Source organism: Procambarus clarkii, chromosome 44 (assembly GCF_040958095.1).
Source record: "Procambarus clarkii isolate CNS0578487 chromosome 44, FALCON_Pclarkii_2.0, whole genome shotgun sequence".
Classification (NCBI taxonomy): Eukaryota; Metazoa; Arthropoda; class Malacostraca; order Decapoda; family Cambaridae; genus Procambarus; species Procambarus clarkii.
Window position 1 is genome coordinate 10,485,720 of NC_091193.1, and position 23,698 is coordinate 10,509,417.

At 41.2% G+C, this 23,698-nt stretch overlaps 1 protein-coding gene across 1 annotated transcript in view; it reads right to left on the reverse strand.

Moving 5' to 3' along the window:
* Positions 1-376: 376 nt before the first annotated feature.
* The window catches only part of LOC123745239 (protein bric-a-brac 2), a 107,642-nt gene continuing 84,320 nt past the window's right edge, over positions 377-23,698 (reverse strand). Inside the window, exons 8-9 of the mRNA XM_045725555.2 lie at positions 1,068-1,659; positions 377-514 (exon numbers count right to left, since the gene is read on the reverse strand). Of these exons, the coding sequence (XP_045581511.1) occupies positions 1,082-1,659 (578 nt within the window). The 3' untranslated portion in view covers positions 377-514; positions 1,068-1,081. The remainder of the gene's footprint in view (positions 515-1,067; positions 1,660-23,698) is intronic.

Genomic DNA, 23,698 nt, shown 5'->3' on the forward strand with positions numbered 1-23,698 from the left:
TTTGGAAAGACAAAAACAGAGGAGGCCACATGCTTGTAAAAGACGCTTTGTGCACACCGAACAAAAATATCTTACTAATTGTATCATTAACTGTTCCCAAAGGTATAAAACAGGTCCATCATTACTTTTAACACTGAAAAGAGGAATATCTAACAGGTAGTCCGAGGATGACCACTACTGGAGGGGTCTGAGTGCTGTCTGTGCATGTGTGTGGCTAAGGAGTATTTGTTCTTAAACTCTTTGCAACAGACAGGACAGATGGCGTGTTCCATGTTGGAGTGAACCATCCTCACGTGGCGGTTCAGGTTGTACGAGGTAATGGGTTTCTGGCACTGGGGGCAGGACACGTAGCCGTCGCTGCCTCCCAGAGGTCTCCTCCACGGCACTCCATGAGGCCCGCTCAGCCCTCCTCCATGCAGAACTCCACCAGCGTCCAGGTAGCTACCCATCGACCCAGGGATACCGAGCTCGGTCGCTGTCGCTCCGTACTCGAAGGCCCGCAGAAGATCCAAGCCTGCAACACAAGAATATCTCATGTACAATGATACCGGTTTAGTGACAAGTAGGCCACTTCACTCCTGGCCTCTTAAACAATATACATATTTGTCCCTTAATAGTGATGAAGTTCTCTGTCCTATATAATGTCTATTAATTTCCGATGTCTTGAAAAAATGAACTAGTACAACCGACACCTGCAAGCTCAGCATCTGGAAGGCATGCATATACAGTATAAGAACAAGAAGCAAGATGAGACACAGCCAAGAAAGACCCACAGCACTACCACAACGGCACTGAGAACCGGAGAGTTGCTGCAGCAGTGACGTCGAGAGGAAGAGTGAAGCGAAACAGTATCACCAGGAAGAGATCAGATATGTTTTCGTGCAAACTCGAGCTAGTCCTGCATTCTGATTGTGTATCTCGAGGGCGATTTATAGCCCAGCTAACCAGAATGCAGTTTTCAATAACCAGGCTTCAGTTTACCGCGAAAACACACCCAGCAACAGTAAGCAAAGCAAGAGCCTAAGTGGGCGGCGCGGGCGGTCGGTGGGCGGCGTGTGTGGGCGTACCTGAGCCTCTGGGGCTATGGTGAGTATGGACGTGGTGGTGCGGGCGGAGTTGCTTGCGGCGTAGGCGTGGTTTCCTCTAAGTGGGTGTGATACCAGAGGCCTGAGGTTTGGGGCGGGGCTTGGGGATAGACGTGTGGGGGCCCTACTGGGGTGGTAGGCGTAGTGGGGAGCTGCTGGGTAGGCGAGGGCTGGAGGTATGTGGGCGTGGGCGGGCGGGGGTGGTGGTGATGATGGTGGTGGCCCGTAGGGGAGACGGGCGTGGAAGACGAGGGAGCGACAGTGACGGCGGGCGCGGCATGAAGGTTCCTGGGGTGGTACCTGGCCTGGTGCACGCTCAGACTGTGCTTGTTCTTAAACATTTTAGCACAGAGAGGGCAGCGCACCTCCAGGGAGTCGTGGGTACGCTTGAGGTGCAGCGATAGGTAGGAGAGCTGCACTCTCTTGCTGCACACCGGGCACGCCACCACGCCCACCTCCTCACCGCCGCCCACATTCCCGCCCATGTTTATGCCCATATTCATATTAGTTAGGGTGGAGCCGCCAGCGACGGGCCCTCCGCCGCCCACCAGACCCTCCAGGCGCATCAGCACATCTGCAACAGAAACAAAACTCACTCTCCACTCTTCACACCATCTTCAACACTCATTACTCTCATTCTGAAATACTTTGCACCAATCACTTACTTTATGCATATATTTTACCAAGCTAGAATTTAAGCATAGCTCCTGTCCGCCACATAAATTGTTCTTGGGGTTTATTTTGACCAGGGAATCGACCAATCTGCAACACTACCAGAAGCCGCTAGTTTTCCGACTTTATGACAGACGAACAAATCAGTAGTAACGACACAACGCGCCTTTAGACCTTTTAGAGGTCGCAAATGTGTTTGACCACCTAATGTTACAGGCGTGCAGCAACTGGTGCAGAACGGGCCTGACCAAGGAACACGCTGGTATGGGTCACAGGACTGCACAGGATAAAGTACATCACCTGAAGAACGAGGCCGAAGCAACAGCCTTCTTACGTCATTTATTACATGGAGTTGAGTACGACTAAACGGGGGCAAACACTCCTGGTTTTACGCACCGTCTGATGTCACAAGCTAACTAGGTGATCTTAAGTAGAACAGGACGATCAGAGGTAACCTCGTAACACCGTAAGTCAGTTGATGTGACAGCGTTAATTAATCCAGATTCTGAGCGAGAGAGGAAGGATAGGAAGAGAAAGGGATAGGGAGGAATAAGAGAGACAGAGCTGGGAGAGGTAGTCTCAGTTATTACTGGTTACTAATAGGAGAGGGATGGAGGGAGGGAATTATCAGGGATAAGGACCAAGCCATCACGACTATATAGCACTTGGAAGGGATCAGGATATAAGGATTTGGGATGGGACGGGGACGGAAGGAATGGTGCCCAACCACTTGGACGGTCGAGAACTGAACGCCGACTTGCATGAAGCGAGACCGTCGCTCTACCGTCTACCGTTTTGGTATTGGAAAACCCTTTTGGCCCCAGATAAACAAAAATATCGTGAAGAAAACATTCACCGAGCTTTTGCAGAGGTTTTTATTTCTAGGAACAGTTTTAGTATTCAAGAACAGATTTGTTCTTGATGAATAGTGCTGGAAACTGGAAATCGTTTTTATTTTTATGAATAGTGATGGCCTTTGCTACGAACTAATTATTGCATAAACTATAAACTGAGCGAGTTTTAAGGCACACTATAGTTTTTGTCATATTTATCAATTGTTTGATTGTGTGGTCAAATGATACTCATTCTGCTCCATCAATATACAAGAACACTGGATTTGTGAACCAGTTGGTACTGAGCCTGCGAGTTGCTAGATTTATATATTTATGTAAACCGTTTGCAGCTGATATTTTGTTTTAGGCATGAGAGGCAGCCTGTCCTCCTACAAAGAACGTCGCTTTTCGATCGTATGCATTACATTAAACCAAAAATTGTCGTACTAGAAAATGGAAGCGGCGTACTGTCCCGTTTTCTGTTTTGGGTCCTCTGGTAGGTTAGGAGAGGACACTTTAAACTGACTTTTCTTGACGTTGGGAAACCTTAGGAGGCAGCCCGTCCTCCAAACAATGACCCAAAAGTGATTCCATGCACACGCAAAACCCTGTTTATGAATGAAAACGACTCACAGCTGATTTCGTTCGAATACTTCTGGAACAAGTGTTTCACTGACGAATTTTGTTTGAACCACAACGCTGTAAATGCTTCACCCACGTACTACAAATACAAATAATCGCCAACAGAACCTAAACACCTGACCTAACCTAACCTATGCCTATATATGAACAATATGTTAATATATTATAATATTAATTTATATTTGAGAAAATTACTGTTTTGAATGAACAGCATGTTAAAATTTATGAATGCTTCTGTGGGGTCGACCGCTGGATGTAATGGACGTGAGTCAAGGACGGGTTGTAGGACGACGGGCTGTGAGAGGATGGAGGGGGGGGGGAGAGAATAAGTCAGTTATGCCCTAATTTGCCTGGTTCATTCATTACATTTTTTACCTATTACCAAAATATGCTTAAATAGCAAATCTAAGATGCATGTTAGTGTGAAGGTCTGTTTCGATTATTCAGCTAATACAGTTATGAAAATAGTAATAAAAGGCAGCTGTGAAATGAATTTATTGTTTTTCAGCATTGCAAAAGTTCCATCTATTTTCATATTGAGACATTTGATCATCGAACGTTTATGCTAAACTTTCATATTCCATATTTTAACAAAACCCTTGTCTATTTAAGTATTATCAGGTCCAGTGTGCTATACATTTTGTATAAATACTTTATGCCTTAACCTTAATTTTTGCGATAAAATTATCTTCACGTCTTGTCTTGGTATTGTGATCATTTTATTAAATGTTCTACATAGATTTACCATATGATATAGTCTAAATTGTGAGAGCTAAATTCATAATGACGATAACTTGAAGTAAAACAGTAAAGAACTAGTAAAACAGATGTTTTACCTTAATTGTGTCTGTTACATTCTTAAAAGTAAGATATCGTAGTACAACACAGATAGCTCTAATATTGGGTCTTAATATATTTTTGTTTTTATTTAATATATTCCTATGTTTCCCGTTGGTGTTTACCGTAAGCATTCTCCTCCATGTTACCCGGACAACACAGCAAGCCAAACGGAAATAATTAAGCCAACCAAAAAAATGGTTAACTCAGAGTAGAATAGTGCACCACACAAGGCGACACTTGAGAGACCAAGTGGGTAGCTACAGCTATGTCTAGAACCGTAACAGTCTTGGGGAACAGTATTTGTTATGGAGAACACTGTTTTGTGACTAAGAACAGTGTACGCATGTCATCATCGTACATATTACCACTATACAAGCCATTACCACTCGTCTCCTCTATACATGTCATTACCACCCACTATACATGTCTCTACATGTCACCATTATACACTATCATCACCACTATACCCCACTATACATATCATCACCATATGACAGCACAAAACAGCTCAGCAGTAATTTGGGAGGATTGAAATAAAAGGCAAGAAAACAATAACAAATTTATTATTGTTAACAAAGTATATCACAGCATCTTCTCCTAAGAATACATTAAATGAAAAACTGCGCCTGGTAAGCTACGGCTGTGTACGGTAATTTGGTGTTGTGAAGAGTGCGTCATGGGAAGTGCACGCCGCCGCCATGGTCAACACAGCCTTCTCTCTACCAGTCACGTCTGCGTCTACTCCAGTCACTCCCTCATTCACTCCACTGTCAGTCCTTCATTCACTCCACAGTCAGTCCTTCATTCACTCCACAGTCACTACCTCGCGACTTGGATAAATTTATGAATCGACCAGACACCTTTTTTTCATTCGTTTTTTGGGCTTAATGAGAAGCCTAATCGCATTTTTGTTTATGTACTTGGAAAGTATGTTTTTTAATAATGTAACTATATGTGAGGTGAATCGTGCATGAAACTTTGACCAACAATAGAAAAATCTAAATGTTGTATTGTATACAAGAAATGATCGTGCTTTTATCATATTTATGGAAGAAATGAATACGATGTATTTTAGCTAAATATTTAACATGCCTTCGTTTGGGAGATAATACAGTTTTCAATACAACTTTATAACTATGGGAAGATTATTGACTGTGCACCTGGTGTCGGTTACTGTTAATAGTAACATATACACATAACCTAACCAAGCACATAAACAAACTCACTATTGTCCAAAAGTTTGCCACCAGAATAGACCCAGAGCTGAAGATAATGAACTACAAAGATAGGCTACGCACACATGAGAAGCCTTTTTTTATACTTAAGACCTACAAAACTCTTCGAAGTGTAGACACGGTGGACAAAAATATGCTAATTAAAATGGAGGAGCCAGTTATGTAAAACCGGAAAGTCACCTTCAGTACTTACGGAAAGTGAACTTCCGTAAGTACAGCTAAGTGTACACACACACACACACACACACACACACACACACACACACCCGACAGCAATATAACTTCTGTGAGAAGTGTTGACCAAAGCGGCAGCCTTGCAACATTATTCCAGGTGAGAACTGTGACAAGAAAACTGGAACCATAAAGCAGCAAGCACGGGACATTGCCAAGCAAATAACCCCAGACCTATGGCTAAGCACAGTCGTTTACTGTTACTTTTGTCTGGCAATGGTCAGCAGACAAATCAGAGCCGGTTATTAAATACTCTTTTATGGCAATAAACAAACCATACGGCACAATATATCTTAAGAGCTGGTTACTGATCTCTTGACACCGACCATTACAGTATAACTTCATAAATTTGGTTATACCAACTCTGCATTATAATAACCACCGTTGGACATATCACAGGCTATTGGTTACTCAACCTCACAATAACTACAATCACAAATCGACAAATCACAGTTTATAAACCAATTCTTGAATTCGAAATAGTCATTCCTAAAAAAAAATCAATAACCACCCCCAAAATAAATCACAACTAGTTATTAGTTACCTCACATTACAATGTAACCCTTTCCCGCCTTTCAAACGCCTTGGGTGTTACAGTATCTTGCGTAAACTGTCAATGGACGGTTAACCGTCAGTGGACGGTTAACCGTCAGCGGACAGTTAACGCCTAACTCAACAACACTCAGTTTACGCTGACCCTGTTTAAGGTCATATTTCCATTGCCCCCCCCCCCCCCCCCCATTTCTCACAGAAATAACTCCTTTTCAAACTTTCTGCTTAACGATTTTTAACATAATTTCTTCCTTAAAAGTCTACCATTTGAACTACCGGGCCAAAAGCGACACTAATTCACTCCAGTAATTTAGCACTACACAAGAACCTCCATCGGTGTACACAACCATGGACGACCATCGCTGTACACAACCATGGACGACCATCGGTGTGCACAACCAAGAACGACCATCGCTGTACACAACCAAGGACGACCATCGCTGTACACAACCAAGGACGACCATCGCTGTACACAACCATGGACGACCATCGGTGTGCACAACCAAGAACGACCATCGCTGTACACAACCATGGACGACCATCGCTGTACACAACCATGGACGACCATCGGTGTGCACAACCAAGAACGACCATCGCTGTACACAACCAAGGACGACCATCGGTGAACACAACCAAGGACGACCATCGGTGAACACAACCAAGGACGACCATCGGTGTACACACAACCAAGGACGACCATCGGTGTACACACAACCAAGGACGACCATCGGTGTACACACAACCAAGGACGACCATAAGTGAACACAAACACATGGGAGAAAGATAACAAAAAATGTAAAGACGAGAAAAACGACGATGAATGTTTTCAGAGAGACAAGCAAAAGAGAAACTTTAAATGCGAAGTGTGGAATAAAGAAAGTGAAACATCTTGGTACGAATGAGCCAATATTTGCAATAAAAGTGAGAGGCTGGGAGTGGAAAGAAAGGAGAAATAATATGGACCGAAGAGAAAGTAAAAAAAAAAATGAATAAAATAAAAATGAAATATCAATATTCCACTTCACATCAATTTTGCTTCCTGTGAATCAAATTTTTCATCGCAATAGTTCACCAGAATATAAAATGTTCAAATTACTGTTATCTTCCCCCTTCAAAGATCAGAGAAAAACAAATAATTAACCTCCAAGATTTATAATGCATAACTTTATAACTCCCAACCCACTCTAGACTCTTAAATATCCACATGAATAATTCATTCACAGACACTCGCCTTTAGCCCTTTAATTGTCACTACACAAAGCCATATATACTAACTCTGCCGCTTCCGGTTTCATCTTAGCTTCAAGACAGGCAGGTGTTGCAAGGTGCCCATCCCATCCCTGCCCCGCGGCGCCCTGCTGCCGTAAGCGAGTGATAGTGCAAGCGGAGTGCAGACATGTGACAAGCAGATGTAAGATTCACGTAAGGAAAGCTGGCAGTATTTTACATATATGTTTATTTTATTCCCCTCTTAAACCGTAAACTTTAAGTCATGGTTTAAAGTGGGGTTGAGCCCTAGTGTGGGTTCTAGACCCAAGTGTGTACATTTATAACATGAAACTCCGACTGAAAAAAAACACAACCCCCCTAACCTCAGTGCACAAACTGAAGCAACATAGCAACAGTTTTCTCAGTTGTTTTTGCAGCCTTTCACACCGGCCTGTGCGCAAGCACGTTCTCTAATTCTTACTGAAGCGTGGTCCAATAACTTTTAGGTAAGGACGTCCCTTATATGCCCGCTCCCTGCCCACGACTCTCATAATACCCCCATGCTTAGGGAAACCATTTCCTGTTATTTTCTACCTCTGAATCATGGTATATTATTATTTTATTGCACCACTTTTTCCCATATGACAAAAAATTATAGTTTCAGCCGAAAGATAACTACATATTTCAAAAAGAGTTACAAAATCGAGGACTTCATATGACACAAATGTAGGCTGGAAGGCGGAAAGTGAGTGAGGAATCGCATGGGTATACCTATAATTGTGAGGACTGCGTCACAGCCCCTGCCCAGTACCAGGCGTTGGCCTGTCATATCAAGAAGATACTAACTCATAACATATCTTAATGTATTAATAAAATGCAAGACAATATAATATAATCGAAGTCAACAGTGGCTTAAGTCTCATAAATCTACGAAAAATATATAATTGCAAGGAATCATTTATGCATGATATATATATATATATATATATATATATATATATATATATATATATATATATATATATATATATATATATATATATATATGAGAACTTTCACTCAATACATTATCAAGGAATACGAAAGAACACGGTATTATAATTTCGTCTTTCATGTGGTCATTTCCACCCACACATGTATGCGCGCGCGTGCACACACACACACATATATATATATATATATATATATATATATATATATATATATATATATATATATATATATATATATATATATATATATATATATATGTCGTACCTAATAGCCAGAACTCACTTCTCAGCCTACTATGCAAGGCCCGATTTGCCTAATAAGCCAAGTTTTCATGAATTAATGTTTTTTCGTCTACCTAACCTACCTAACCTAACCTAACCTAGCTTTTTTTGGCTACCTAACCTAACATTACCTATAAAGATAGGTTAGGTTAGGTTAGGTAGGGTTGGTTAGGTTCGATCGTATATCTACATTAATTTTAAATCCAATAAAAAAAAATTTACCTCATACATAATGAAATGGGTAGCTTTATCATTTCATAAGAAAAAAATTAGAGAAAATATATTAATTCAGGAAAACTTGGCTTATTAGGCAAATCGGGCCTTGCATAGTAGGCTGAAAAGTGAGTTCTGGCTACTAGGTACGACATATATATATATATATATATATATATATATATATATATATATATATATATATATATATATATATATATGTAACTGAAAACTCCACACCCCAGAAGTGACTTGAACCCAGACAGCCAGGAGCACTATATATTGTCTGGGTTCGAGTCACTTCTGGGAGGGTGGAGTTTTCAGTTGCATATTGGCTTGGGGACCATTCAAGCTTCAAACACACACACACACACACATATATGTGTGTGTAGAAAAATTATGTATTCCTGACAATATGGGACCACACAACGCTAAGATACGCAGTCAATGGATTCCAGAACAGAACATTCTATGAATGGCATATAAATTTATAGTTAAAACTTTACATAAAATTTGATTATATATATATATATATATATATATATATATATATATATATATATATATATATATATATATATATATATATATATATATATATATATTAATCCAGTATTAGTAACTTAAATGATTATATAATAAGAAAGGAATGTCAAAGCATCCAATTATATACAAGAAACAATCCTTAACTGTCTTTTTAAAAGCGCATCTGGCACCAGAGGCCGCGAGGAGCGCCACACGTGCAGTGCTTGCCACACGTGCAGTGCCACGCCACACGTGCAGTGCTTGCCACACGTGCAGTGCCACGCCACACTTGCAGTGCCACGCCACACGTGCAGTACCACGCCACACGTGCAGTACAACTCACCAACCTGTCCTTTCCTCATCTAATATATATATATATATATATATATATATATATATATATATATATATATATATATATATATATATATATACATATATATATCGCATGTTTAACGGAATTTGACCAAATCCCTCAAAACCACAGCCAAGATAAGCTGGTTGGATTCTTTAGGTAGGAACGTTCCGGGTTCAGCAAAACCAACGCATTTTTTTACGGAGCGTCAAATGGTGAGAAGAGGCTGCTCTCCCTTGACCTCCCCCCCCCCCTCTAAATTCTCAAGGTGAGGCTGCATCTTTTGCATGAAATTGTTATAGACACGTTTATGTTATTATGTTGTTATTACCATTGTTATTAGTAAATAACATGTAGTAGTAAAAGGGCTGGCCGGGTACCGGCCAGCCCTTTTACTTGATTTGTCACTCCGTAAAAAAATCCAACTGTTTTACATAATGAGAAACGTACAAACCAAACACACCTAGCCTATCGTAGCCCCATGGATAGAAAACGTCAAAATTACAAAGCTTTAATTTTTTTGTAACATGTTCGTAGTCAACTCATGCCACTTAATGACGAACATTGACTGTGGCTACAGTCTTCTTCTTCTTCTTCTTCTTCTTGATAGTAGGTGCAGTTTGCATGAGGGATTTGTCTTCCCGATGACTGCCGGCTACAGTCTGTGAGTGTTAGTGAGCACGGTATGAACGACACCCGTGTCTGGACACCAATGTTGTGACGCCGGCCGTCGCGTGTGACCAGAGTAGGCAACGTGTGCCAGAGAAACGCCTGCTGTAAAGTCAGTGCTGTGTATGGCAGGTAAGGCAGGCGCTCTTTGTAACCTCTGATCGATACCATAAAACCATCGCTGGTATAAAGGAACACTTCAATTTGTGTTGATACCTGTATTCACTCTCGAATGAGCAGACTACGAAGCGCTGCATCCTAAAGAATGACACGGTAACAATTTCCGCCATTTATACAAACTCTCGAAGCAGGTGATATGCACTGTGCTACATGTGATATACAGGACCTTGAGCAAGGCAGTCAAACAATCATTCTGGTGTTACATATTCTTTAGTTTCGTTGGCTGGAATCCTGACTTCGTCAGTGCGGAGCCAAGCCTACCGTGCGGAGCAGCCTCGAACTGAGTCTTTATTAACGTGGCTACGTTATTTGTCAACGAGAACGTCTTCACAATGTCACTATTTGAAATCAAGAAAATGAAACAATATGCGTTTTTGTTCTACGACAGTCACTGCCTGTTAAGTGTAATGCTCCAAGATGTAGCGCCGGAAATTTGACAAAGCTACACACAGCCAGACCTACTCTGACTACATGACAAAGGTATAAAAATATAACAAAAACTGGTCCAACCTACTCTGGCTGCATGTCAAGGATGTGATGATGACGAGGCTACGAAGGCCTACTCGCCTGCATGTAAGGGTGGCGGAGAGCCGTCACAAGGGAGCAGTATGCACCAGTTGTGACCACTTATCAGCTCCATTACTGAGTTTATTGTTATTATTACTTTCACGAAGCTGTGAAATGCTGACTCCTACACAAACGTCCGATTTCGTATCCTTTGAAATGCATTTTCTGTTACTTACACAATATATTCAAAATATGTACACTTACAAACAAAATTCGTCACTTTTGGAATGAGGGGACGAGTAGTAAAATTATCAAAAGATTAGTAACATTAGTTAAAGCACCAACAACAGCTACTCATCACATCAGCGCATTATGAGGCCAAATAAGTGCGTTGGGGACCAATGCTGAAATGCAAATCTTTATATTACAAGTTTGTGCTTCACTGGGAGTGGATGACTCAAGAGACAAGCCCACCAGCTCGCACTGCCCCTGGCTCCCACAACTTCCCCTGTGATGAATGTGCAAAATATAATGTGGACATGACGATAACAAGACAAAACTGTGAGTTTACCACACTAGTGCATAGATAAGAAACATTTAGAGTGGTCCACTGGCCCTAGACCATGGAGAGCCCCGCTGCCTGTCCCAGAGGCGCCTCCCAGTAACTTCAACCCACTCCAACCACTGCTTATTGAAGATGGAGTTGCGTCTCCCCATTATCTGCACGGGAATTAACTCTCCATCTGCTCTCAGTGTTTCCCAAAACTCTGTTGTAGCCCTTCATTGTGGATGGTCGGCTACTTGTGTAACCCTGTCCACAGGTCAAGGTGTCTGACGACATACGCCAGTCTGACAGCATAGGTCAATGTACCTGACGACATACGCCAGTCTGACAACATAGGTCAAGGTGCCTGATGACAGACGACAAACTATCTGGCAACACAGGTCAAGGTGCCTGTCAACATTACCCCCCTACAGCTAAACTTCGTCTGCCTCGATAACCTCCTTGTAAAAAAAAATAAACAAACTGCACTCAAAATTGGCCTCGACTGTAGTGTTACAGATAAATAAAAGTGAAAGCAAACTTTTTACACCTTTAGAATTCTAAAAAACTTCAAAAAGGAAGTGTGGACCGAGCTCCTAGTTTTACCACAAAAAATATATATATTGCAAGTTATCGAATTGATAATAAAAAAATGGTCAGCTTTTTAAACACTATTGCATAGACTAAAGTACAATAATATTATTTTATTTTGCTTTTATTACATTTTAGCACAGCATCCATTAAAATAAATACTGAACTAAAAATTCATCACAGCATTTCATAAAGATTCCAGCAAGATAATCTGAAAATAACAAATTCCCACAGCTATACAAATAACATTAATTGCATTGCGACTGTCTACCACAAATTCATCTCCGCCAGAACATGATCCTGCAAGTTGCAAGTGATTGCATAGTCAACAGTGTACGATAATAAACCTCACTAACAAATAACGCTCAGAAATCTGGGAACAAAAAACTATTGGCATATTTCCACACACGCAAACACAAGAAGCACATTTGAAACAAAATCATAGCGCCAATAAAACGTCTGTAAGATAACTTCTCGACGCGTCTTGCTCCTGCTACAACCGCCTTAAGAATCACTCGAAAGCGTCGCCACTCACGATCATCTGGGAGCCGCCCTAAAAATTATTCAAAGAACCTCTATAGGAATCATTGTAAGAACCGCTCGGGAATTATTTTAAAGTCCTTATTACGAACTATTCAAAGAACAACTTTATACACTCGAAAAATCGTCTTGAGAACCATTCTAAGCACTGTCCTAAATACAGGCTAAGAACCGCCTAAGAATCGCTCTTAAAACCGTTTATAAACTACTCTAAGATCCATCAGATGAACTATTTTTAAGATTCGCTCTAACAATCATTCTAAGAACGTTCTAACAACCAGCCATTAGAACCACTTTAACTGTATATTTTATCATTTATGACACGTGTTACTCAATTCTGAACGCAAACCCCGGCCTGGACTGGCGTATGTCTGGGGGCCCCTACTTGACTACCGGCCAGGACTGGTGTATGTCTGGGGGGAGGCCCTCTACTCCTGGCCAAGACTGGCTGGCACAGGAGCCCTGGCTGGGACTGCGTGCACAGGAGCCCTGGCTGGGACTGCGTGCACGGTAGCCCTGGCTGGGACTGCGTGCACGGAAGCCCTGGCTGGGACTGACGTGCATGGAAGCCCTGGCTGGGACTGACGTGCACGGAAGCCCTGGCTGGGACTGACGTGCACGGTAGCCCTGGCTGGGACTGCGTGCACGGTAGCCCTGGCTGGGACTGACGTGCATGGAAGCCCTGGCTGGGACTGACGTGCATGGGAGCCCTGGCTGGGACTGACGTGCATGGGAGCCCCGACTCGGACTTGTGTGAGGCGGATCCCGACGTTCACTCAGCACCGACTATTTACAAAAAAAAAAAAAAACCATTAAAGACAACGTTTGGATCGTGTGCAAATTCCAGATTTTTCAAGAAGTCGTGTCATTGTTAAGAACTGTGGTTGTGTGTACCTGCGTGAGTGTATGCGCGTAATTATTGTATGTCATAATTGTTATTTTGTGCGTCTTGTGTTTGTGTATGTGGTTCAAGCCTATCAATAATACAATCCACTGGAGCACGAGAACCAATCAGTATATTAGAGATAAGAAGAGTCATGCATAAAACTGGAAGCCAACTCACTATAAACTTTCGTTGTTTATCGTCGCGGCAAGCAACAGGTTGATGAAGAACACGATTATTTTTTTGTTTAAACTATGACCACTATATCATAATTCAAGAACAACTAAAATATTTTCATCTGTAAGTTGTTGAAAGACTCGAAATAAAATAAACATGATATATTGCTTGTGGCTGGTCCCCACTTTATCCTTTGATTACCTTATCAACTCACATACTGCGTGGAAAACAATATTACTCTCTCATTATATTACAAAAATAGTCCTTTCATTTAGGCTTTAAAGCCAATGTCGGCCGTAACCGTCCTGTAATCTCTCTGAATCTTTTGAAAACTCCGGAATTCTCACGACTTCCAAGCAAAACACTGAACTATTTACACCTTTATGTATCAATTGGGTCCTCCTTAAACTAACTATCACTATGTCGACATTATCTCGTAGTATCACGGGTCATTCTTAACTTACTTGAACTATACTACCCCTTATCATTATTATTTTTTGTAACTGTCTTTATTTAACATATCAATAGGCTAGCGTTTAGCTCTTGAACTATATCACAACCAGTGACACCGTTTGAATGTCACTGCCTTATAACCTACACCGTTATTATCACAATCTCTACAACACTATATCTTCATAGTATCACTGTTTTATCCTTATTAACTATGCCACTGCTTATTACACTGAATCACAATCAATTCATAACTACCCCTTTGTTAACATCAACATTGTCTTATAATCTAATCCAATACTCATTGTTTGAACAATATCACAATCATAACACTCTCCTGGCGCTATCAGTCTTATAATCTAATCCTTTCTTATTACTTGCACCAAGCAACACTTTGTACACTATCTCTCACATTATCACTGTCTTTATCTTACACCCTAACCATCACTATCACTATCACTAGTATCCCTATCTTGTATCTAACAACACAGCCTCTTGATTTGACACTGTTCCTCTCTCTTTGGTTCAGTGTTTACATGCTCAAGGAAATGGATACCTCATCCAAGAAACACACTTAAAATGACTTTGGTAAAGGGAGAATTATCACGAATGTTACACTTAATTAACTTTGGTAAAGGGAGATTTTGTTACCAATGTTACACTAATTAACAATGGTAAAAGGAGACGTCACCAAGGGTACACTAACATTGTTTTGGTGAGGGGGAGCAATTATCACCAATGTCACTACACAAAACATTACTTTGATAAGGAAATGCGAAACTATGAACAATGTTGCACTACCGTTACATTGGTACAATAGGGTATTGTCAGTTACGCAAGAAATGCTTTGTTACTAATGGAATTATTGCCAATAATCACTAACGTTACAATACACTGACCTTAGTGGAAAGTCATCACGAATATTACAAAAAGGACTTTTGTAAAATTGGGAGTTATCATCAAGGATTAATAAACTTTTTTACTTGGGGGAATTATGCACAATAAAACTAATACCAATTAATATCACAATAAGAATCACAAGAACATTAGTCTATGGCCGTAGATACACTGCTAGGAGGTCACGTGACCACCAGGACCTAAGTGAGGAGGGTCACGTGACCATCAGCTCTCAACAGGGAGTCACGTGGTCACCAGCTGTCAACAGGGAGTCACGTGATCAGCTATCAACAGGGAGTCACGTATTCAGCTATCAACAGGAAGTCACTTAATCACCAGCTAACAAGGCAATAACCAAACTATTTTGATTACACTATTTCTCTCTAAAAAAAAATTACTTGTATTTGGGGACACAGAGATACTTAAAAATGAAAAAGCTATTTTGATATCTTATTTTAGAATATTGTGAAGGCCTGCATCACCTCTTAGTTTCTGAACCATATAACCTCCAAGGTGATGGGTGGCGTGCTTACTGAGCAGCCTCCACCACCCAGACAGCGATTTTGGCGCCACTTTTAACGTGCCGTCAATTCTGGCGCCACTTTTAACGTGACGTCAATTTTGGCGCCACTTTTAACGTGCCGTCAATTCTGGCGCCACTTTTAACGTGACGTCAATTCTGACGCCACTTTTAACGTGACGTCGATTTGTGCAGATGGCGTAATCTTTGTGTATAACATCCCTCATCGATACCCACACTATCAGCAGCCGCACATTAAAAACCTCCACTACTGCCTCCTCCCTTCCCACCCTCATAGACATGTATCCCTTATACAAAGCCGTTCCTCTGAGTCTCAACTAAAGGGTAGCGAACCACGTCCCGCCATGAATGGTAGCCAAGCCCGCGATGCGACCTGTGGCCATCCATTATTCTGATCATATCTTTGTTTAGGTGCCTTGAGCCGACATCACTGCAGGTCCAAGGTGAAGCCTTTACCAGTTGTCCTCGGCTCCTTAAGTTAGCGAAGACCACTTTAAAACACAACACTTAAACATCTACATGTTAAAGTGAACCTCTTGAAATATATTTTATACAGTTGCTTCCATCATTTGAATTCATCACAAAATATAAACATATATATATATATATATATATATATATATATATATATATATATATATATATATATATATATATATATATATATATATATATATTGATATACTTACTGTCCCCCCAAAAAATTAAGATATGTACTGATACATACAATATATTCAATTCAATAAATATATAATATTTTTGTATTTTAACGAAACTAACTTTGAAACCTAATCTAATTTAACATATATACAATTTATATAATCTATTATTCCTTAAGTCTGCCTAACTTAGGAAAAATTAGGCCCATATTACATTGTAATGACATACAAAAATATGTTAATTTTTTCTTATACCATACTCTTTTGCACAGAGTTATGACAAAAACTAAACAAATACTATTATACTGCTCTCAATGGCTGTAACATCTGTTCACTCCAGCCACAACTGTAATGATTTTATAAATCGTTATTAACAAATAAACTCCTAAATCTAAATCTTGATTATACAGTATATAATTATAAAGATCACGTGTTATGCTTTTATTATGACTGTTCCTTATGAAAATATTTACTTAAATTTCCATGTAAAGTAACTCAATTGTATATGTAAAACCATTTATGAATAGGTTTTTCAATTTGAATGAGACTTTCCAAATAAGCAAAGTTAAAAAGCGCTATATATATATATATATATATATATATATATATATATATATATATATATATATATATATATATATATGCATTTTACGTTGGGTGTCACCGATTTAACATGGTTGTGTTACTGCAGCAGGGACTAACAACAGACCATGAAGGCAAGTTCTTAGCTATGACAAAACAAGGTTAAAACAGACTTTACCTAAACTTGACATAACCCAGCCTAATTTAATCGCTATATTATGAATGACCTCTGTCAGCTCATATATGATGGGTTTGGTCACGGGAAAAGTTATGGCGTGAAATCTCCCTAGAAATCCTAGGCAGCTGGTAAAGGATGGTAGAATAAATTTCCCTCAAGTGTGACGCCATACAGCTAAACCTGGCCCTGACAGTTGTCATCTTATCGCTGTATCTGACATACACCAAAGGTCGGGACCTTAGATTCGTCTGCTGTTATATTTACCCCGATGATGGAGATAACGTATAATGTAATTTGCGTATATTGGTATAATTTTGGCTACCATCTTAACAATAATAGTTTTAAACTGCCTCACACCTCTTGTGACGGGAGAATGTTAACATAAAAATCTGTCTTAAACTGTTGCCAGGCGCTCACAATCACAGAGCCACCGATGGCAGTGCCTGTGGGCTCTGAGCGAGTTACTGTCTGCCCCTGACAACCCTACACTCCTCTTCTGTGGACCAACATGTTCCCATTTGATATTTTTGCGATGTGTAATACACTGGAATTTATGACACTATGGGGACTGTGGGACATGTTTGTGAGACAGCTTCAGGATCTTCAGGACGCCTTAAGGGCATAAGGATCTTGTGCTCTAGAAATCTAGGGTAATATAGATCCCCAGTGGATCTTTTAGGACTTGAAACTCGCTCTCGGTTTGAAGGATGCATTCAAGTCTGTGAAACACCTTGAGATCTACATGGCTGGTTTTCATGAAAACCTGTAGAGTCTTGTGGCTAGAGACTACCATGGGACTAAATTGTGACTTGGACAAGGGTTTGTTTTGGAACCAAGAGGCCTTGAACCAAGAACCACGAGTCGTCATACAGCCAGTGTTTGAGGATCAAAAAATCTCTTGGAATCAGGATTTTTGTTTTTAAACCAGGAAACGCTTTTCCATTGAAGAAGCGTTATCGGACCCAGGTGTGTATTGGAACCAGGTGGTATTAAAGTCAGCAGGCCTGTATTGGTGTCTTAGAACTAAGAGATGTTGAGAGAGAGATGATATCAATTTGCATCTTAGAAACAGAAAGTGGTGTGTGACCATAAAATGTTTTAAGGCTAGAGCGGTGTCTGGATACTAGAGGATGACTTAGGACCAGAGTGGTAACTTGGACCAGGGGTTGGGAACCTAGTGGTATCTTCGACCAGGGGGACGTCTTGGGGTTACAGAACCTTAGATATCTGGAGAAGGTCAGACCGTTCGAAGGATACGGGAATAGCTCCAAGTCGGGATCTGAGTATGCGAGGGAGGAGGGTCTAAATGGCAAAGGGAAGTTTAAGGAGTTTAGAAGATGCCTTTAAGTTTAATGGGGGTGTTTTAGGACTCTAGAGTTGGTTTCTAGAAAACGTCTTAACGTAGTAGGTGTTTAATGATGTTGTGCTTCTGAAAAATGTCTAACAGCTCTTTTAGATATTCAAGGAGTCCGAATGGTGTCCTAGAACTATGAGATGTTTATATTAAATCTCAGGAATTTCTAGGGTGTTTAGACGATGTAATTAATCAGGTGTTTAAGATATTTGAAATGTACTTTATAATTTTAAGTGTTTTAAGAAACCTGTAAATGATTTTGTGACTTCCAGAATGTTTAAAAGTTATAGCGATGACTCAAGATCTCAAGATGCTAAGAATGTTTACATGTATTAAGTGTGGAAAAAGTATGTACTGGAAATTACATGCTAGATGTCTTAGAAACTTGAATCATTGTTGGATTTAGGATACATTTTATTTTCAGAGAGCCTGGGGATGATCTAAGTGCATGAAAGATGTCTTCGGAATCTTAGAGGTGTCCGGATGGGCTAGAAGAAAATCCTAAAAAGGTCTCGGAAGAGTTTGTTTTTATCTGACGAATGTTTCAGAGATATGGAAAAGTTTAACATCTAAAGGGCATTTATAATGTTATGGAATATCAGAAACATGTCTTAAGTTTTTTTATTAATTTACTGGATGTCTAAAGGATATTTTCCGTATCTGGGGGATGTCTCGGTGCCCTGAACGATGTCTTTGAAATTTCAAAGAAGCTTAAAGGGCGTGTATAATGTCTTAGGTAAGTTGTGTACAATATCTGGAAGGTGTCCTGTTAACCATGGAATAATTTTGAGGATCGAAGAATATTGTGATGTCACTACAGTGAACAAGTGGAGAGGGAGAGCGGGTAGTTTGGAAGATATATCAGGGACCTTGAGGATGTCTTTGATTATGTGTAAGATTATTTTTGAGAGCCTAAAATGATATAGTGTTGTATATATATATATAATATGTTGTTGGCTGTGGGACTTGTTATGTCAAAGAAAGTGAGGACGTTATATTAATGTTCTGAATATATCGTTAAATCTTTCACGTTTCGAGTCAAATGGGAAATGTTGGGAATCTAAATGCAAGATCATAGCTGCGTGTCGCAGTGAATGAGAGGAGAGAGGGGGAAGGGTTGTCAGTAAGGACAGTATGCCGCCGGCAACACTTGCGATCACTTGTGATAGTTAGCAATGTGGGTCTCCAGGGAATAGGTGTTCTTGAGCACCCGCGCACAGAAGGGACACTGAGCGCGGTCCATCTGCGTATGTTGCGTCCTGATGTGCCGCTTGAGGTGGTTGTAGGTTATCCGTTTGTGGCAGACGGGACAGAGCCGGTAGCTGAGCCCGCCCTCCGTGGACGGTCGCTGGTCGAGGGAGGAGGTGGATGGAGGTGGTGTGGTGCAGCGTAGGGAGGTCAGCAGGGACGGCAGCAGGAGCAGGCCCCCCTTAAGAGCCTCCTCTGTGGAGGCGGCTCCTGCTGGCTGTGCCCCGATCGGTGACAAGCTCCACCCAGACGCCGCGCCGCCCCTGCCGCCCCCTGCAACACACAACACCGTTTGTTACCTCCTGGGATCACCACCTCACCCACTCTGCACCCACCTTCATCCACTGTCCTCTTATACATAGCGTTTCTTACCACCAAGCCCACCGGTTCTTAAGTCCAACACTACGAGTCACCTGGCCCATCACAACAACCTCTCCCCCCTCTTACACCTCCACCTCCCCCTCTCACACTGCTAACACCTCCCCCTCTCACACTGCTAACACCTCCCCCTCTCACACTGCTTCTCCCCCTCTCACACTGCTAACACCTCCCCCTCTCACACTGCTAACACCTCCCCCTCTCACACTGCTTACACCTCCCCCTCTCACACCTCCCCCTCTCACACTGCTAACACCTCCCCCTCTCACACTGCTAACACCTCCCCCTCTCACACTGCTAACACCTCCCCCTCTCACACTGCTAACACCTCCCCCTCTCACACTGCTAACACCTCCCCCTCTCATACTGCTTACACCTCCCCCTCTCACACCTCCCCCTCTCACACTGCTAACACCTCCCCCTCTCACACTGCTAACACCTCCCTCTGACCCACCACTATGTATAACCCACCACTACATATGACCCACCACTACATATAACCCACCACTACATATGACCCACTACTACATATGACCCACCACAACATATGACCCACCACTACATATGACCCACCGCAACATATGACCCACCACTACATATGGCCCACCACTACATATGACCCAACACTTCATATGGCCCAACACTACATATGACCCACCACTACATATGGTCCACCACAACATATGACCCACCACTACATATGGCCCACCGCAACATATGACCCACCACTACATATGGCCCACCGCAACATATGACCCACCACTACATATGACCCACCACTACATATGGTCCACCACAACATATGACCCACCACTACATATGACCCACCACTACATATGGTCCACCACAACATATGACCCACCACTACATATGACCCACCACTACATATGGTCCACCACAACATATGACCCACCACTACATATGACCCACCACTACATATGACCCAACACTACATATGACCCAACACTACATATGGCCCACCACTACATATGACCCGCCACTACAAGCCTACTACGCCCGAAACAAATTTAAACTGAAGCTTCCACATTCCACCTCTCCTGACACATTGGCTTTGAAACCTTTTGACCAACTTCTTATCTACCACACAACTACCACTTGTCATCCCCACATCTACCACACTGTCAGCACCTGCCTTCCCCTTATCTACTACACAACCAACACCGGTCATCTACCACATAACCAGCACGTCATCTACCACATAACCAGCACTCGTCATCTACCAGACAGCCACCACCCGTCATTTACCACACAACCAGCACCCGCCATCTACCACACAACCAGCACCTGTCATCTACCACACAACCAGCACCCGCCATCTACCACACAACCAGCACCTGTCATCAACCACATAACCAGCACCTGTCATACCACAATCCAAATCATGACTCACCATCTGAGTTTCTTGACTCACCATCTGACTCACTTGGCTCAGTTCCTGGTTTATATTTATTAATGTAAATATAAACAGTCGTGAAAAGTATTTTAAGATTTTGAAGGCTAAAAAAATTGTGTATTACGTAGGACCACAACTAGGTCATGTAATTAAATAATAGTAATACAGGTAATAAATAATAATAATAATAATAATAATACAGGAGTAAATAATAATACAATAGATATAAACATAAATAGTTATGATAACAATACAAATATATGTAATTTATATAAATAATATAAATATTACAAATATTTAAACCAATAGGCAATAATAAGTACAAAAATATAAAATAATAATAATAATAATAATAATAATAATAATAATAATAATAAAAAAAATAATAATAATAAAAAAATCAGTAGGAGAGTGATTCGAACCTGTGTGGTGTGTTTTCCCACGCATTGTGTAATATAATCTCTGTGTAATAATTACTCTGTGTAATACACTGTGTAATAAATAATAATAATAATAATAATAATAATAATAATAATAAGTAATGTTAATGTCATCTCACAGACATAATAACATAGGATAAAAATCCACACTTATGTATCTATGATATTTATGCAAGGAATTGACACCAAGTCTTTCGCACTCTGCTGAGTGCCTTGTCAAGGTCTGAGTGTGTGGTGAGGACGAGACTTACATCTCAACATCTAATGAACGTCAACTAAGACGATAACGGTTGCCGGTAACGTCGAATCTCAACGTCAACTAGATTATACGTTGAGATGCAAGTCTCGTCCTCACCACACACTCAGACCTTGACAAGGCACTCGAAAGTGCGAAAGACTTGGTGTCAATTCCTTACATAAATATCACAGATACACAAGTGTGGGGTTTTTATCCTAAATAATAATAATAATAATAATAATTTTAATAATCTTATTGTTATTATTACTGTCCCTATTAAATTACCCCGTTCAGTCTATCCCTGCGCGGGCTGTCTGGCGGCGTCCCCTGGCCGTCGTCAGTGTCCCCTCTTGGAGTTTCCGACGCCCTCATCCCCCAACCGCCCTGCAGGGTCCCACTTGTTAACATTTGTGAAGCCCTGATCAGCACTGTGAAAGCTTATATCCCCCTATTGTTATGCAACCCATGGCCTTCAACATGTTCTCTTTCATTCAGGCGCTACGGCTCAGTTAAAGGAAGAGTCGAAGTCTGCTATTATGGTTTTGACCTCTCCGCGATGTTTCCTGGTTAAACCCTTATATGCCGCCTTCCTCACAGATGAGTATTTTGAAGCTGGGGCTTATGGAATTTAGTATGCTCTCTAAGCCTCCCCCCCCCCTTTCATTCAGAGGTTGTAGGACTACAACCTTTTAATGAAGCAATGGGGCCGACCCCGATCCGCCCATTTTGATCACCCACCCTACAATAGTCACCAGATATAGGTTATTAATATTACAAAGGAGTATACGCAGAAGAAACCATGAGCTGACCGACGAGGGGGAAGAGAGCGGGATAGGTCAGGGTTGACATTTCTATTGCCACATACTACCTGTGGCATGTGGCACTCTACCTCCAGGTACTGGTGGCACTGGCCCCTGTATCCTGCCACCATTACTACTCTACCTCCAAGTACTGGTGGCACTCGCCCCTGTATCCTGCCACCATTACTACTCTACCTCCAGGTACTGGTGGCACTCTCCCAACTTCATGCTTGCAATCACCCTTGCTTCCCCTTAGTGACCTCGTCAATACGGAGTCACTTCCCATGCTTCTCAAACCTTCGCTTTTACAGACTATCAATGATTCGACCATCGCCAGCAACAAATCTTCTCACCCCAACCTTCTCGCGGGTCACTGCGTTAAGTGCAAGAACTTGCAACTTCTGTGATGAATAAATTGCACGAGCGTGGTCTGGTTCTTGCAACAGATTGATTGATAAAGATTAAGCCACCCAAAAGGTGGCACGGGCATGAATAGCCGGTAATCTCTCTTGCAACAAAATATTTCCACATATCATATTGATAACGATTCTGCGTAGACTTGTGAGGGCTCGTACATTATGTGGCAAAAATACACATTTGAGTATATATAAGCAATAACTCGCGGGGAAAAAGGAATAACAGCAGAATTTTGGATTATGAAACACATCTTGTAAAACTATTATTTTACTCTGTGCAAAAATCAATGAATACTTACAAAAAAGATGAAGTGTGTCAACAAACTGATAGGTGATGAAATACACT